Raw genomic sequence first — 16,457 nt, forward strand, 5'->3', positions numbered from 1 at the left:
AAATGCATGCAGATGAATTGTGAACACCATCCATGGAGCCGCACACGACACATATCAACCACAAGTCATATCCATGCAGAATATGAAGATCTGAAGGTTGTATGAAAGACAACTACACTAACTCCACCTCCCATACAAACAACTACACCCATGTGTGAACATACAAGTCTCAACCAATACAACCACCTCAAACAATTTCAATCCTGTCTGGAACCGAGTTCACGGCTAGATGGATGCAGACAGTTCGTGGTCGGGCTCACACCCACTCATGGCTTTCATTTCTGTGCAAAAATAAACACTTACAAAGCATATCATCGCTCAAACAAAGCCCTCCTCTGTCTTCTCGGTACACAGCTCATTGCGTTTCCAGAGCCTCAAGGGACCAAAACAGGAACAATATTGAAACTATTGTTCTTCATTGAATACAAAATATTGCGTAGAAGAACCAGATTCACTATCTCGCAGTAGTATCTCTCCGCTAACCAGTAAGGTTCACTTTATCATTTTATCTGATCGGAAATTTCGATTCTAAGCATATGAATTATTGAGTTATGGCCAAAAATGTGTTTTTTGACCACCAAATTCTAATCAGTTCATCCTTTGTGCTAAATTTGAAGACATTCCATAGAGCTTGCATTCACGCAAATGTGACGGCACAGAGACAGAAACATATTCAAGTACTCTGGGCTGGGCAAGCAAATAACTTCCGTTCATTGCAGGCTTACCTTTGGCGTTTTGGTGCACTTTCCATTTCTGGCATCTTTTATGTACGCTATATCCAGTAGATCCGTATCCTGTTCAAAAAAAAAAGAAAAACAGCTAATTCAGTATCAATGCCAACCAATTCAAAGGTTTCACAGGCAGTTTGGGACACAAAGACATTCAGAGCCCAAGGGAGCTGTTTGGGATCCAGGCTGGAGGAAAACATTCTAGCAACCCTGTGTGTGTGTGTGTGTGTGTGTGTGTGTGTGTGTGTGTGTGTGTGTGTGTGTGTGTGTGTGTGTGTGTGTGTGTGTGTGTGTGTGTGTGTGTGTGTGGTTTGACTGATGACCCAGCAAAATGAGCACACACAGGTTCTGGATCTGAATTTCCTCATGAATTCATACACACGAGGCTGGTGAGACGTGCCAGAAACCAAAGAAAAAAGCGCAGGTTGGGTTTCGTGACAAACAATATGCTCAGCTGCAGCACGCCGCTGGAATCTCTGTTGGCTGGTCGGCTGCAAAACGCTCCACACATAGACAATGCTCTGCTGCTCTGCCATAGCACCGTGCCACCGCTTGGATGCAGTCGGCTGTGAGACTGGTGGTCAACTGGTAAAGACACATAAGATGGGACCCTAATGACGACAGCCTTGAAAACACCATCATTTAACCAAGAAAGGGAAGTATTCAGCATTTTCAGTCAGTGGAAACCATGGCTCCACCTCTGATTCATTATTGATTTGCATTGTGGAAAGCCGTGTCAGAGCTTCTTGTTCCATCTTACAGCTCCAATATTTGCGCCGAAGTGATGCAGAGGAGAAGTTGGAACAAATTCAAAATAAGAGACACAACATGTGACTCAGAACAACTTCCTGCTAGTGATCTGAACTTATCTCCCCTCCTGTCTGCCAAGTTCAGGAAAGGCAACCTGTAGACACATCACGGATATGCATCCATGAACTCCTCCGTCTGTCTGTGCATCCACCAATCCACGGACCAACTGTTTCATGCTTAAGTTCCTTAAAGAGCCAGTAACGTAGTCAGCGGTAAATACACATAAAAATCTATCCTGCAGAAGACCAAGTAGCTGTGTTGCTAGCTAAACCTAGAGTTGCTTCTTGCGAAGACGGATGTTTATTTTGAAAAGACCATATGCATGTAATGACACGTGTTGCTGGACTTTCTTTGGAAAACACACAAGTATTTTTTCTTCGTAAATAATAAGTATCATACGAACTGTTGTACGAGGATACGTTGATGGCATATTTAAGCCAAGGAATCAGAACGCCAAATAGAGCAGCATTTCTAGACGCAAACTCTTGGTAAATAGAGGTCGTTAAAGAAATGTGGCCACTTTGCTGCGGTAGATGCACAGCCACTGTCTGTCTCCATAAACTGGAAGCGGCGGGAATTAAAGCACTCTAAATGGCTGCAATCCACGAGGACAAGTTATTCCTTTTCTGCGGTGCATAGCATCAATTAGGATGTCCCTGTTTGCACAGAGAGAGCCTTTGAGTCAAAGGTTAACGTCATCAGGTCTGCGAATGCGAATGCCTTTGAAGTCTCTCTGGAGAGACGGGGCTCCACATGGGGGCCCGGGTGGAACAGAGGGGCTACAGGAAGCCGCTCGCTGATGGGATCCTTTTTAGTGCCCTCCAGCCATGCATGGTTAACACGGCTCTAGGCTGGTTCAGCGTCATTGTTTAACCTATAGAGCCGGCCCATTAAAGGTAAAGCAAACTGCCTGTTTGGGTGACAAGCTGCTTACACAGTGTGCGACTAAAGACGATACACGTGTAGCGATTACTGTGACATCCAAAAGGCACGTGTCAGCGTTTGGGTGCGCAGGCTTGCTCGTTGTGCAGAAGTACACTAAAGTTGATGCCAGTTTTTATTAATACTGTCTTGGATTTATATGTGCAGACACTGGACAGTTAGTCAATTAAAAGTTCTTTCAGTCAGGCAGTCCAGCCCTTATTTCTCCTGTTCCACTGACACCTGTTCTCTATCTGTTCATTTCTTTATTTATCACCCTGCATCTTGCGCCACCTTTCCCTTATTTCCCTCCCTCCCTCTCTCTGGGCATTTCTGTGTGCATCATAACAGCGAGCAGGGATCCAAAGCCTATTAGGATCCACGGCACGTCCAGGAAACAAGCAGGGCCAGCAGGAGAGAAAGTACCGAAAATTAATGAACATGCTTAACATACGCTGGCCCCGGGCTCTGTTTTCTGTGCCTGATTGTCTCTACCTGCTGTGTAGCCGCTGTTCACGCAACATCTGCAACATGCTGTCTTTCTTTTCAAATTAAACCCATTCCTTTTTCCGAGTAGCAAGTAAGGAGGGCGGTGTTTGTATAAAACTTTGCAGGAAATTCATCATTGATCTGTGTGAGTCATTTTGTTGTCAAATACGCCTCTGCTTCAGGCTCTACATCTAATACAAATAGACCATGTTCCTTGTGTTGGACTACTCTTTGTTTTCCTTTCATTTGAAAACAAAACTTGACTCGAGGCTAACTGGGAAAAGGTCTGTACCAAGGTGCTTTGAATAAAACAGTCCTCACTGCGTATCGACGACGGAGCTTGCAGAGGAGGGAGGGAGGTGCCCGGTGTGAGAAGCAAGGGAGAGGGCCAGGGAAACATGGAATGGGAAGGAGAGACGGGGAAAAGGATAAGTGGAAGTGGGGGAGACTGAAAGCCACAGGTTGGCTTGCTCATTTACCAACAGCATGCCTGACAGCCTCCGGGTTCAAAATGGATGTGCACTCCACAGGGCACAGGGCCTCTGCTGAGCAACGGAGACAAGAAGCAAAGAAAGTGAAGGCAGGAACAGGGGGGGGGGGGGGGGGGGGGGGGGGGGGGGTGGACACGCACAGGGGGAGATGTTTTGAGCCCGGACTGTTATGTATGGTGTGCCATGGAAGGGTCACATTGTCAAGAGTGTTCTGTAATAATAACACAAAAAAAATGATGTTCTACTTTACCTATTTGAATAAAAGAAGAAGAAGAAGGAAAGAGATCAAACAAATCATCAATCCACCAACAAGCTTTTTAATGGTTAATTCCATTGCGTCACGTTTCATCTACAGCAATGCATGTTAATGTCTGGAGTCCCGTTTGCTGGCCAGTCAGATGTGGTTTGCTTACAGGACTGCTGACAAGCTGCTGGTTTGTGTCATGAGGTCACACAGACTGTACTGGTATAACATGTCAGGGTGGCCCCTCACCCCTCCGTGCCATCTCACGGACCAAAATAAGCTCTCATATATACAGCATGTATGCCAGGACTCTTTGGGAGCCTCGGCTCCGTGATGCACAGCTATGTGAGACTATTGCATAATGAATTACACTGCTGCATTCTTTATATTAAGAGTTTTCAAAGGCCCACTGACTCAGGGTCAGAGGACTCTGGGCACGGACGAGTCAACCTAATCATGTTCATGCGGAACAAAACACACTAAACAGGCGCTGTGCCCGTCCCTGTGAGTGGCCCTCCAGCGACTCTCAGCTGCCAGGAAAACACGTCCCGTTACGAGGGAAAATGGTTCGCGGAGAGCTGTGCTTGAACTCGGGTTGAGAGCCGCATCCGCTCTGCCGCTCCCGTCCTCATGGTTCCTGTGGAGCGACTCTAACAGCCCCACTGTGATTAAGTTACAAACCTGAAAGAGGCTGACTAAAGAGATGCAAAGAGATGCAAACATTCAGACAAAACAAGGGAAAAGCGTGTATGTAGGAGGAGAATGACTGTGGGGACATTTTGTTTACACATTCCTGCACACATATGTGTGTAAAGACGTTGCACTGAGGTTCTGATTGACCGCCTCCTGTCCTATCAGTAGTCTAAGATGACGTAGTATCTCACAGGAGGCCCTATGACGTCGTAAATCATTTATTTTCTCCTTGGAGTAAATGCTTTAATATGTGCTATGAAGTGGAGAATGACAGCAGAAGTGGGAGAGAAATGAGGTATGGCATGCGACAAAAGCCTTGAGCCAAATTGGAGAGTCTGCCATTGCCATGAGGCCGCCCAAGGGCCTATTTCAATCGAGCAACTAATTCACTCTGTTTTTCATCCGTCCACTCAGTTCCATGTCTCCAGTTTTTCTCTCTTCCCTCTCCTCCTCTGCAACATCATAAAAATGCAATGAAATCTTCAAAAACCAATCAAAGCTCTGTCATAAGCAACCGACGAGGGACAGTTTCTCATCACAGGCCACCTCGGATTAAACACGGCAATAGAAACAGCTTGCAGGCATTGGGTAGGGTTCTTTACAACATGTGAATACCAACACTTGTTTTCTCTGGTGTGTCTTAGTATGTGCACATCAAACTTTGTTTCTTTGGTTTAATTATTCTACGCAGTTTCTTCTGCAGGCGTGTTGGACACTTTGAAAACAGTTCCCACAGCTCCACCATAAAATTGTCTTAAAACAGGAGCGTCCGTTCCTGCCAGTCTTTCACCCGCTGTCGCCAACCTTGTCATCGCGGTAAAAGGCCTTCACTGTAACCTTCACCGCTGCAAAATCTGGGCTTTCAAAAGGGTAAAGTCCTCTTTTGACAAATGTGGTGTGCGGATGCAGAGATCTCAGACAGGCATCCCTATCACCAGCCACAATGTGGGAGCAACACTGTCGCTTGTCTCAAAGTTTGAGACATGCTTGACTCCAGTTTCATCTGCCCCCAATTTTACTCTGACATTTAAAAGATGTGAATGCAGTTGGGAGATTTGTGACATGAGTGAAAGTGAAAAGACTTTCGCACTTTAGCACTCTAAAGCATTAAATACGGGTTGCCGTCGGGGCTGCAACTGACGCTTGTTTCCGCTGTCTGTTCTCAATAGAGATTAGTCACCCATTATTGTATTATAATTATTCGTATCATCATAGAAAGAGTGACTTCTTTTGTAGTCCTGAGTGTGTCACTTGTGTTCTCCATCCACTTGTCACCTTTAGCGGGGGGGGGGGGGGGGCAGTCACCCCTCGTCCACACACGACTTTCCAGACTCGACCCAAAGAACGTTTATATTGAAACTCAGGACTTCCTTTTGCAGGCTCACCTTTTAAAGGTACATTCATAGGGAGGTTTTGGTGCAACCAGTAATTTCTTTATTTTGTCTTGTGTGTTGAACTAATGCTGTTCAGCAGTCCCATTACTTTGTGGTAAAATTGCATGTCTACCCTCCTGGACACCAACTACAGCGCAGACTGCTGAGCCGAGCTTTCGCGGGCTTAATGCAGGTTATTTAAACGCTAGCAGGTAATGTGGTGAGGATAATACGCAAGCAAGCTAGAGAGATTAAAGGCTTTGATTTCAGAATGTATTTCCCTCGCAGCTTAAAAGATCTTTAAGTTATGTGTCGAGTCAGAATCAGGATAACACTCAAAGTAAGTTTAATTTCGTTATGGATTTAGATTCACAGATTCCACCATAACCTCATTGTCAAGTCACAACGCACATAAAACATGAATCTCCTCATGTGCCTTTTTCAGTGGGTTGAATGAGGACAGTTAGAAATACATGCAGAGTTAAGTCATACAAATTTGAATTCAGTCATAGCTATGCATGTAATCACTTTGAGTCTCATGGTCACACAGATGGGGAGAGGACGCAGAGATTAGAGGTCAGAGGGGAGGAGGGAAGAAAGGAAGAAGAGGCGGCAAGGACGGTGTGAGGGAGAATCGGTTATGTGGGGAAAAAACAGTGAGGCCGAGCCGTGGAGGAGCGTGGCGGCGGCTGATAGTGGCTATCAGCCGCCGCCACGCTCCAGAAAACAACCAACGCGGGAGATAACGGCCGCAGGAAGCTTTGTTCTATACATCACCGCGCACATTCACACATCAGGTAAAGCACACTCTCACAAACATAACTCTATAGGCGTACACACTCAAACTTGTGCACGCACACAACTCCCAACTCCTCTCTATCATCAATTTGCAGTGTCTGCCCTGTTCAACCATCATAAACACTCGGGGGACTGAGAGCGATGATGTGACCGGCTCTTCGGCTCACGCTGGTCACAAATTTTTCCCTCGGAGCATGCGAGTCCAATCAAATGTTGGACACACGCGTGCGGACACACACATGCATGCACGGTTGACGGATGGAGCCCGGTGAGGAGGACACTGCGGGGAGTGTACTCCTCGCTGATAGATGGCACAACGTGGGATGACAGAGAAAGCAAAGCCGCTTCCCTCATCTGTCCATCATCATCTGATGTTCTCTCTCACTCCTGTCTTTGTTGTTGCTTCTGGCTGGATTGTTTTCTGCTTCCCCCTTTTCCTCGCTCACTCCAGTCCTCTCTTGTACGTCCCTGCCTCCGCCGTCTTGGACATGTGCCGATCCGTCTCACTCCGTCTCAGCTGTCCCTCTCCATGGACATCTGCCTCCTCCGCTCCTCCTCATCCTCATCCCGCCCTCCCTCCACGCTCACCGACTGTCTTCTTGACAGCAGCTCTCGTGTTGACGGATGACAGTTTACATCTTGTCTTGTCTGATCCCCCTCCGACACGCGCATGCTAACGCACCACCCTCAGCGCTTCCGCCCCTTCCTCCTCCACACCATTTTCAGTCCGTGTGGCTTCCCTGAGGCACATTGTGGACAGCTCATAGCTGCTGCAGAGGAACATCTGAGATTTCCTTCAGGGTCCTGGTGCCATTTAAACACACTTGAAGGAATGCAAAAACATACTATACACAAACATCTGCAATAAATCCCCAGAAAGGATCAATTAAGGTAATTAAAGGCCAGACAGGACACAAACACTACAGACTATGATTCACTTGTAAACACGTACAACTTTTCAATGTCACATATTGTTTTTATTCCAATGAATCCTCATATAACGGTTCCTATAATATCTTATTTTTCGTGCGTTTTCCTACGAAAGTCCGGCAACACGTGTTGACTTCCACTCTTTACATGTAATAAGTATTTTCAAAATTTCAAAATTTCAAAAACTTCCATCTTCACAGGGAACCACTCAGTTGTTGTCTGACCCATCCACCTCCACTCCCACCCGCCCCGCGTGGGGTTTTTGCAGTGTTTTTACTTCCTGGTTTATGATTACGTGGGATAATTTTTTGTAGGTTTAAGTTTTATTCAAGTATAAAAAATACCTTTTGTCTGTGCAACATGTCACTATATTCTTCTTCTTTCTGAATATAAACCTCACCATGTCTTTGCGGGTAATACAAATCAAATTCTAGGCATTTAAGCAACAACATCATGTCTCTGTTTTCAGATCTACGGGCTGAAAGTGATCAGCGCGTCTGTGTGTGTGTGTGCTTGTGAAGAGGTTCTCTATACTGTAGGTCCTTTGAGAACCACTGCCAGTGGCAGATACAGTGCAGCTCCGGCTCACATCTTTCCCATCACCTCATTTAGACACCTCCTAAGTGCAATCCATGGGCCCTTTGAAGTCAGGACAAATCGGACGGCTAAGAGGAATGCCTTTTTTTTTCTTACTTTCTCTCTGCAGGCAAAGCTCTCTGTCTCCCCGTGTCTCTTCTCCTCCAACATCCTTCCTCGGACTCCCTCTGGTTATCCTTCCTCCTCCCTCCACACGTCTCTTCTGTCTCTAACTAGAGCAGTTTGCTCAGTAAGTGAACAGTAAATACAGGAAAAGGAGGGAGAGGACAGGAAACTGGCGTAAGTATGAAACTAATAACTTTAATAAATACGGTTTACCTAAACAGCAGTGACAGTGACAAGCTAAGTACTTTCACTGATGAATGATGATTCATATGGTTAAAACGTAAGAGTATATGGATTGCAATTGACATGGTCGCAGGTTCTCATTTGTCATTTTTGACAAGGGAAGGTTTCACTTAGTGTGGTGCCAGAGCGTAGAGGACAGCAGGGACACGGACATGTGAAAGTGACTGATCCTCATATATTTTAGTCTGGTTTCGAACATCCAACTAACATTTCTAACTGGTTTTGTGAACATAAATGAAGTGAAACCAAACGCACAGCTCAGTGCAACGTTGGCGGCATGAGAAGAGGATCAGCTGGACGGAACCTCGCAATGGAAGGCTTTCAGGGTATGGTAATTAGCCACAAAAGATTTTTCACACACGCTACCGTCATCTGTCTGAGGAGGTGATTGCCAACTGGTCGAGCCAAACATCTCTGCTTCCCACTGTCAGTCAAACTGCGTTTTACTTCAACTGCAGTAATGGCAGCATCCCGAGAGAGCAACGGCACATGAATCAGCCTCTACTATTAGCCGATGTATCCGTCAGCTTCTGCTCTAAAGTGCTTTTTTTTTTTTAAATCGTCTTCCATGTCAAAGAAACCACACGCAATCATGTGTGTTAGTCAACAGGTCCTGAAATCACGGATGCACAGACAATACGGGTGTCAGCAGAGCCCAACGAGGCTGCGGAGAGAGAAGCTGTGTAAAAGGTTTCACTGCCCCCCTGGTTCCAACTTGACTGCTAATGTACCGATGAAGACTAATTCTCCATGTCCCTCTCTTCTAATGGGCGAGGTGTTGCCTCTTCCTCTCCCTCCTGTCATGTAACTCTCTCGAGGAAGGCTCTCGGAGAGGAGCTGGTATCTTATGGCAGGCTGCTGCTGCCCATCCGAGCTGTTTAAAATGTGATACCTTCTTGTCTTTCCGCCGAATTGAAATGACTTTATTGGGGAAAGAAAAGGCGACTGACCCACATTTGTGACACACTTAGTTGTTCGAGCGGAAAATGGAGCAGCGGGAGGAAGAGAGGAGTCTGAGGGGAAATTCGAGGATGGACAAAAGAATGATTGCTGAGCAGAAAACTTTCGAAATTCACCCCGACGCTCTGTTTACCCGTCAAAGCAGATTGAGGTGACAGGTGACGTCTGCACTGTAAAGATTCGCACAATGCTGTGATAGTGGAACATATTTAGTCTTTCACAGAGGGTTGTGGTTCAAAGTGGAACAGCTTTCTGTTGAGGCAAGGGTCCTTTCTTGCACTTGATTTGGTTTTGACAGGATTTCTTTGTTTGTTTCTTTTCTAACTTTTATTTAGTTTGAACGTGTGTCTGTATAGAGATGTTAATCATCTACACTTAGAGCTGTAATGAGTTCATCGCCGTAAAGCTTTCTGGAATCCATCTTAAAATGAAAAGCAGCAGGACGGCATGAAAACACAGAAGCCCCCTAGCTGGCGGGAATGATGTCCCTTTTAAATGATCACGATTACGCCGTGTCTCAGTGATCAACAAAGTTGAGAGTGAACACAAGATATGCAGCTTGTAAACGATGAACAAGACAAGTCTTTGCTCTCTGTGATTATCTTTACTCACTATCCTATTGACCACTCTGTGTCTCTCTTTGAAATGGGAGTTAAAAACCTCTTCTTACCAGTCGGCCATTTCAGCGATTGGTCATTCCTTTCATCCGCAGGAAGCACTGGAAATTGCTCGAAAGCAAAAAATGCCTCTAATTGCCTTATTAGCATTAGCAAATGGGACTTGAGTGAGAGCTATACACTGCCCTCATTTCTCCAGCAAAATGAATTAAATAAAATGCATCGAGGGGCTTTTACTGAATATGGAAAAAACCAGCTTGAAACATCAGGGGGGGCGAGGGAAGAGAGAGACAGAAGGGAGAAGGGGAAAGAAAGACAAATGACACCTCGTTATATATTAATAGGGCTAATGAATTAATGCAGAGTGCCCATGTGCAGTGTTATGAGAATGAATGAGCATGATACATAGTTATTAAATCCGCTGTGGGAAAAGAAAAGAGTGAGGCTCATCATGTTGATCTACACTCTAACCTTCAGACATTAAAGCCATGTGTGATGTTTCTATTAGCATCCTGCAACTCGCGGGCTTCTAGAAGTCTCTTAGTTCAACAATCTACACACGGACAGGGAAGCAGGAATCTCCCCCTGTGGTAGTATTGATATCAACAGGGAGATAAGCCATATAACTGCCTCATCTCTCCATATTTTGGTACTGTATAAATATGCTTTAAATGACAAAGATGACAGTTTTATAACAAATTAAATACCTGTTTATTGTTAAATGCGGAACACAGATGAATGGCGGGTTGCTCTGATATGGAATATCTGCAGAAGTGAAAATGTCATCACAAGGTAGAGTCCTTGCTGTGGATGATGGGGAGGCTGAAAGAGGACAGACCGGCTCGTCTACGTGTATTCATTCCTCCTCCACTGTTGCAGTCATTCACCACTTTTAGCCGACATGACGTTTGGTTCCTGGCTGAGTAAAAAGTGACAGCGATGAGCGCAGCAATTTACCCAAAGCGGAATATTTTTTTAACTCTCCCCGTCGAGAAAACAACGAAATGTGCAGCGCTCAGCGCAGAATAGACGCCTCACGTCTCATCTCATAGTGACGGTTGCTTTCCATCTGCTCCGGTAGGCTTGTCAATAGAGCGGCATCGCGATGTCGTGGTTATTGCAAAAGTCCTAGAAAGAAAGTAACATGACAAAAACAAGCAGTCTTGATAAAGCCGCCTCCAAATCAAGCAAACATGGTGCATGTGTGTCCTTGTGGACTTTCAGGTACAAACATTTTATTTCATTTGACTCTCAAATAATAAATCATATTTTCTATCTCAAGCATCACATGGTTGAATTATATATATAGATAGCTGGATTTAGAGACCAAACAAATTGAACTATATTTGGTAGAAATGAATAAATCTGGTTGACAGGTTAGTGGTGTTAGCGACACGTTTAACAGTCACTCACCTCTGCAGGTCTAATAGTATGAAATGACATGTTATATGTGACCTGACGTATCTGCTTTATGTGCTCTTGGTGTCTACTGTGTGTGCTCACAATGTGATAGTTGTTAATCACCTTTTATTAAGGATATGGTTATGTGACTGCTAATTTTTTAACCTTCCCACCGTCAGCAGAAGAAAAATAGCCATTTTGCCAAGGTTGGCACTGCACGAAAGAGCAATAACGCTTAGTATTCTCCCTCTTCATGCATTCGCCATCAAAGCGAACTTCACCTTTTGTCAATTTTACATCATTCCTCAGAGGAGAAAGGAATCATGTAAGACGTGCAATTTTGTCTGCAGCACTCTTTTAATTTCAGTTCTCACCTCTCTGTTCTCAGGGACGGCGGAGATGAAAGAGAGGAGAAAGAGAATGGTGGAGATTCATCACCGGATGAACTTCTGAACCACACTGAACAGTCAAAGAAGAAAAACTCTACGTGAATTAAACTGCTGTGAGGTATATTCTCTCTCTAGCGTGCCTCTGAATCAAGGTGCGCGTGTGAACATGTTTGTTTAAATGAGTGCTTGTCTCTTAAACCTGGGATTGGATACAATAAGGAAAAGTCAAGAGTGTTTATTTGGTTTCAGCTGACAAAGCTTTCAGGAACGCCGTTTGGCCACACGTTTTGAAGATTTCATTCTAGTCCCTCAATTTGACAACCAAAACCTCTGTGGCATTCTGTATTTGGAGTTTAAATGAGTCGGATTGAGGATTGTCAGGTACAGTAATGTGTATTTCTTTATTCTGCAGCGGGCTAAGCTTCCCCGTCAAAGCCCGGGATGAGACAGGAAGGAAGTGTGTTCTCTTATTGAGCGCTTGTCTGCAGTGGGACTTCAAAGTCTTTTGGCTGAATGCCTTTATTTGAAAGGGCTCCCTGAGGAAAAAGCAGCCACCTGGCTTGGTGCAGCGATGGCAGTCAAATCACAGCAGCGGGGGGCTTTTTGAGTACTTTGTAGCATCAACAAAAACAAGCTGCACGGATTGGATTGTCATGGCAACTGGGCCGGGTTTCGCATTTGAAGTGGAAGGACGGGAACGGAAGAAGAAAGACGAAGAAGAGAGTCAGTCGGCGTCTCTGTTTACCAGTTGACTCGGGAAACGTGGTCCTCACAAATGTTGAATGTCAGTTTTACCAGAAGCATCGGTGTTTAAATGTCTCACCTATAAATTCTCTCCTGTAATCGATATCACATCATTAAAACTGGCAGCGCAGAGATTGAATTCATGCCTTCTGACCTGTGACGGTAGCACTTTATCTTACTCTGTGAAAGAGATCTATAACGTACTGTGACCGACTGTAAACTCTTGAGTTCTGACCCCACAATCCAAAGGTCGGGTCATCCCACTGCAACATGCAGCTCTCCGCTGATCTCCACATTTCATTGGCTGTGCCCATAACAGTCGATGTCCAGCCACCATCTAACTGGGAAACACTTGTGTGAAATCATTCGCAATAGAGTTAATAATGAACAGGAGAAAGCAATGGCGCCACGGGGGGAAGTCAGAGTTCCCGCAATATAAGACATTAAGAGGCAAGGACAAGTTTAATGCTTGTTGTGGTCGGTCCAACTCTGACATGATTCGTTTGTGCACTACAAGCAGCATTTACTGGTTCAGCTTGGTGGCACTGCCAGACCGGTGCAGAGAAGAAGAAGAAGAAAAAAAACAACAAGCATAAACAAGCTGACGCTGACTGATTCAACTGTGTGCTGTGATGCAGAACTCAACCAACAGCTCAGAGCTGTCGCAGCCATGCAAATATCTAACTGACAGCTCCAGCAGCAGCCTGGCCTCCGCTGCACATTTAAATCTATTCAAATCATGGCTGTGTCACAATGACAAGTCCACAGTCCAGCGAAATGCCCGGGGGCCTGTTAAGCTACAGAGCCCTACTTCTGGCATTTCATGGTAAAGCTTCACGTTTTGCTCGGCTTATCTACTGCCGGCCACGGAACCACTCCCAGTTGCCGAGGAAGAGGATGATGCAAGTGAACAATATGAATGTTATAGTTGCTTGGTATCAGAAAAAGCAATCTGGCGGGCACTTGGCAAAAGGTGATCTATTAATGAGCTTTTAACAACAGTTGCTTCGGACTGTCATCTCATCGAGACAATAAAAATGACTGCCGTGAAATAGGGGCGGCTACCCTCAAGAGCACGCCGTCTTATTATTATTCCACCGAAACCAATAAACGCACCGGGCGGGCAATAATGACGAGGTAATCAGCGCGTCCACAGAGAGTAATGACAAGAGTGCAGCAAAGAAAGGCAGACACCAGCACACAGACGAGACGGAGACGGAACCGAACAAAAAACAGAGTGAGTGAGAGTGAAGCAGACCTTTCAGTCTATTGAGCAGAGATGAAGTCAATTTACCGGCATCACCGCTAACCATATACATCTCAGTGCTCCGCATCACAATTTCATTAAGCCCTTTCTTTGAAAGGCCGCCTTACGCTTGATATAGGAGAGGTTTTATTTCTTTCTTGACAATGTTCAAGTGAGTAGAATAAGACAGCTGAAGAGCAAAGGCAGTGTCACTCTTTGAGGCCTCCTCATTCGAGGTACGTCTCCGCTTTCTTTTTACTCGTGTGACTGCGTGCAATCACCTCCGTCATACAAATGCTGTGGGCACTCAATGCCAAGCGGCATTCTGTGTGAACTGTGTCAAATAAAATGATTCAACGTTGTAGAAATCGCTTTTTGAATAAGCCGCCTAGAAATAGGCCGGCATGAATGTTATAAATACCTGCACCCATGAGACCATGAGAAGCTTAATCATCCTCTTCGCTCTGCCGTCATATTTTAAACTGCTCAGTCACACGGAGCTCACTGCTGATTGGGCCAACATGTGCTGTTGTGTCTGTTGGCGGTACGTTCTACTGGAACTGAATCTAACAATACGTATTTTATATGATTAATTTAGTTATGAAGTCATTACATCATCAATGTCTAATATAAATAATTAGATTTACTGGAGTACTTTTAATTTCTCTAATAGTCTTATTTCCTTCAGTCACATTTACAACAGTGGGGCATCAAAATGTACAATATAAATCCAGAATATTGAGCTGATCATATATGTTGTGCTAGTTTACAGGCTGTGCCTTCCAATTACAAACTCAAGAGGCATTTTCTTTTACCCCACTTTCTTAGCAGGTTTACTCTTCATGGGCATTTATAACAGTGATAGGAGAATACTACAATCATACCAGCGTTATACTTTGAACACCGGTCTGAGTCGGTTATCATTTAGTTATCATCGGTTGCGTTTTTGAACTTCAACCCTCTTACAGTGCGTTTTCAGTTCAGGAAATTGTAACCTTCTTGGTTCTGCTTCTGCTTGTACTTATGGTTGCACAACAAAAAAAAATGGTGTCCACTTCTTAAATTACAGTCTATGGTTTAGAGGTGTTGGTTGTTGCACTGCACTGTTCCTGTCAGTGTATTTATGCACAAAAAAAAAGGAAATTTAACCGCTGGCCCCAACAAGTTTTCTGGCTGAAACCCTGTAACACTGAAGGAGTACGTACAGAGAGAGGACAACATAAATAAATAAAAAAACGTCTCGACATATAATGAACATCAATGCAAGATTACGTTTTTGCAGAAGCTCTGAATCACTACAGATTGTGACTGACTGTGGGATGTGAGTCTTATCCTTCAGTTGCTGCTGCCTATAACCTCAGTTTCGAGCCATGTGATTGTTTAGCTTATCACTTGAATCCAGGGTGTCTGAGCTGGCCAGCCAGAGCCGCTGCCATCACTCAGTCGCCTCCGTTACCCTGGCAGACTCAGCGGAGGCGCTGAGATTCACACTGAACAGCGTTGGCAACGACTGAGCCCTTTAATCAGCCAAAAAAAACCCTCCTCTTTCCGGATCTGTGGTTTTGTGTGCGGACTGCAGTTGTTCGGGAGAGGAAATGAACAGAACCGTGTGTCCCTCCTCCCCCCTCAGCGTTACTCTGTGTGTGCGTGGCTGCTGGAGCGTGTATTCTTCTACCCGTAGACCAGCGCGGAGGAAAAGTAGTCCTATCGGAATTCAAAGAGAAAAACAAGACCAACTCAAGCGCAAACAAAGCCTTCTGAAGTCACCCAGGAACTGCTAATCCAAAAGAGTTTGGCAACGCTTTTCTTCTTTTTAACACTTTTCTGCTTTTCACTCTCAGCTCTGATAAAGACTGATTCACTCCACCACCGCCACAAGTCCACACATACACGGGCCACTGTTCTCTCTACATGGAGGCTCTGTCCCGCGATGCAGATCGACGGTTTACATTCTCGTGTTTTCGGTCGGGGTGTTCTGAGACAAGATGTTGTTGGATGGAACGATGGAAAAATAAAGTCATCTTTGTTTTACACTTTGTTGTAGGAAACATTTGCGGTTCCCAAGCAAGAGTGGCTAACTTAACTGTCATAATAGTTAAGTGCTGCATGTGACAACGCTGACAAAAATCAATAAATAACATCCATAAAGACTCAGTACAGCTACATCTACTGCCAATGCCCTGCCCTGACCTTTCGCTGTAAGCTTTAACTACTCAGGATTGATTGCAAAGCCTAGCCCTGTCTGTGTGGCTGATAAAGTATCTACTGTAGGGAATGGTACTGTATGAACACCTTATCTTCACAGTTTTACCCAACGTGGAAAGATTTGCTTCAACTTTATTGGGGACAAACTTCAGCAAAAAGCATGAGATTGTCAGAGAACTTAGATGACAGCGTTTATGGGAGCAGTACTGTGTGAGAGTGACTGTAAGTATAACGTGCTACTGTAATTACCATCTTGCATGTTATATCAAAAGCTGGTTTGAAGATGTAAAATAGAAAATGCCATGTGGTGCGACAAGTTGATTTTAGTACAGATAATGAATCAATCAAAATGACAATCGGCAGCGCCGCGTGTGTCAGCGACTGATCGGGTCCAATCTTTCAGCAAGTTCAGCAATAGAAATTAAAAATTGTGCACCGTGGCTTGTACTGCTCCCAGCAGTGCTAGTTAACCA

The 16,457-nt window shown here is 44.9% G+C and overlaps 1 protein-coding gene across 1 annotated transcript in view; it reads right to left on the reverse strand.

Moving 5' to 3' along the window:
- Nucleotides 1-16,457, reverse strand: part of plcb1l (phospholipase C beta 1-like) — a 104,654-nt gene that overhangs the window by 73,315 nt on the left and 14,882 nt on the right. Inside the window, 1 exon segment of the mRNA XM_079180849.1 lies at nt 726-794. Coding sequence (XP_079036975.1) covers nt 726-794 — 69 coding nt within the window.

Source organism: Pholis gunnellus (genome assembly GCF_910591455.1).
Source record: "Pholis gunnellus genome assembly, chromosome: 19".
Classification (NCBI taxonomy): domain Eukaryota; kingdom Metazoa; phylum Chordata; class Actinopteri; order Perciformes; family Pholidae; genus Pholis; species Pholis gunnellus.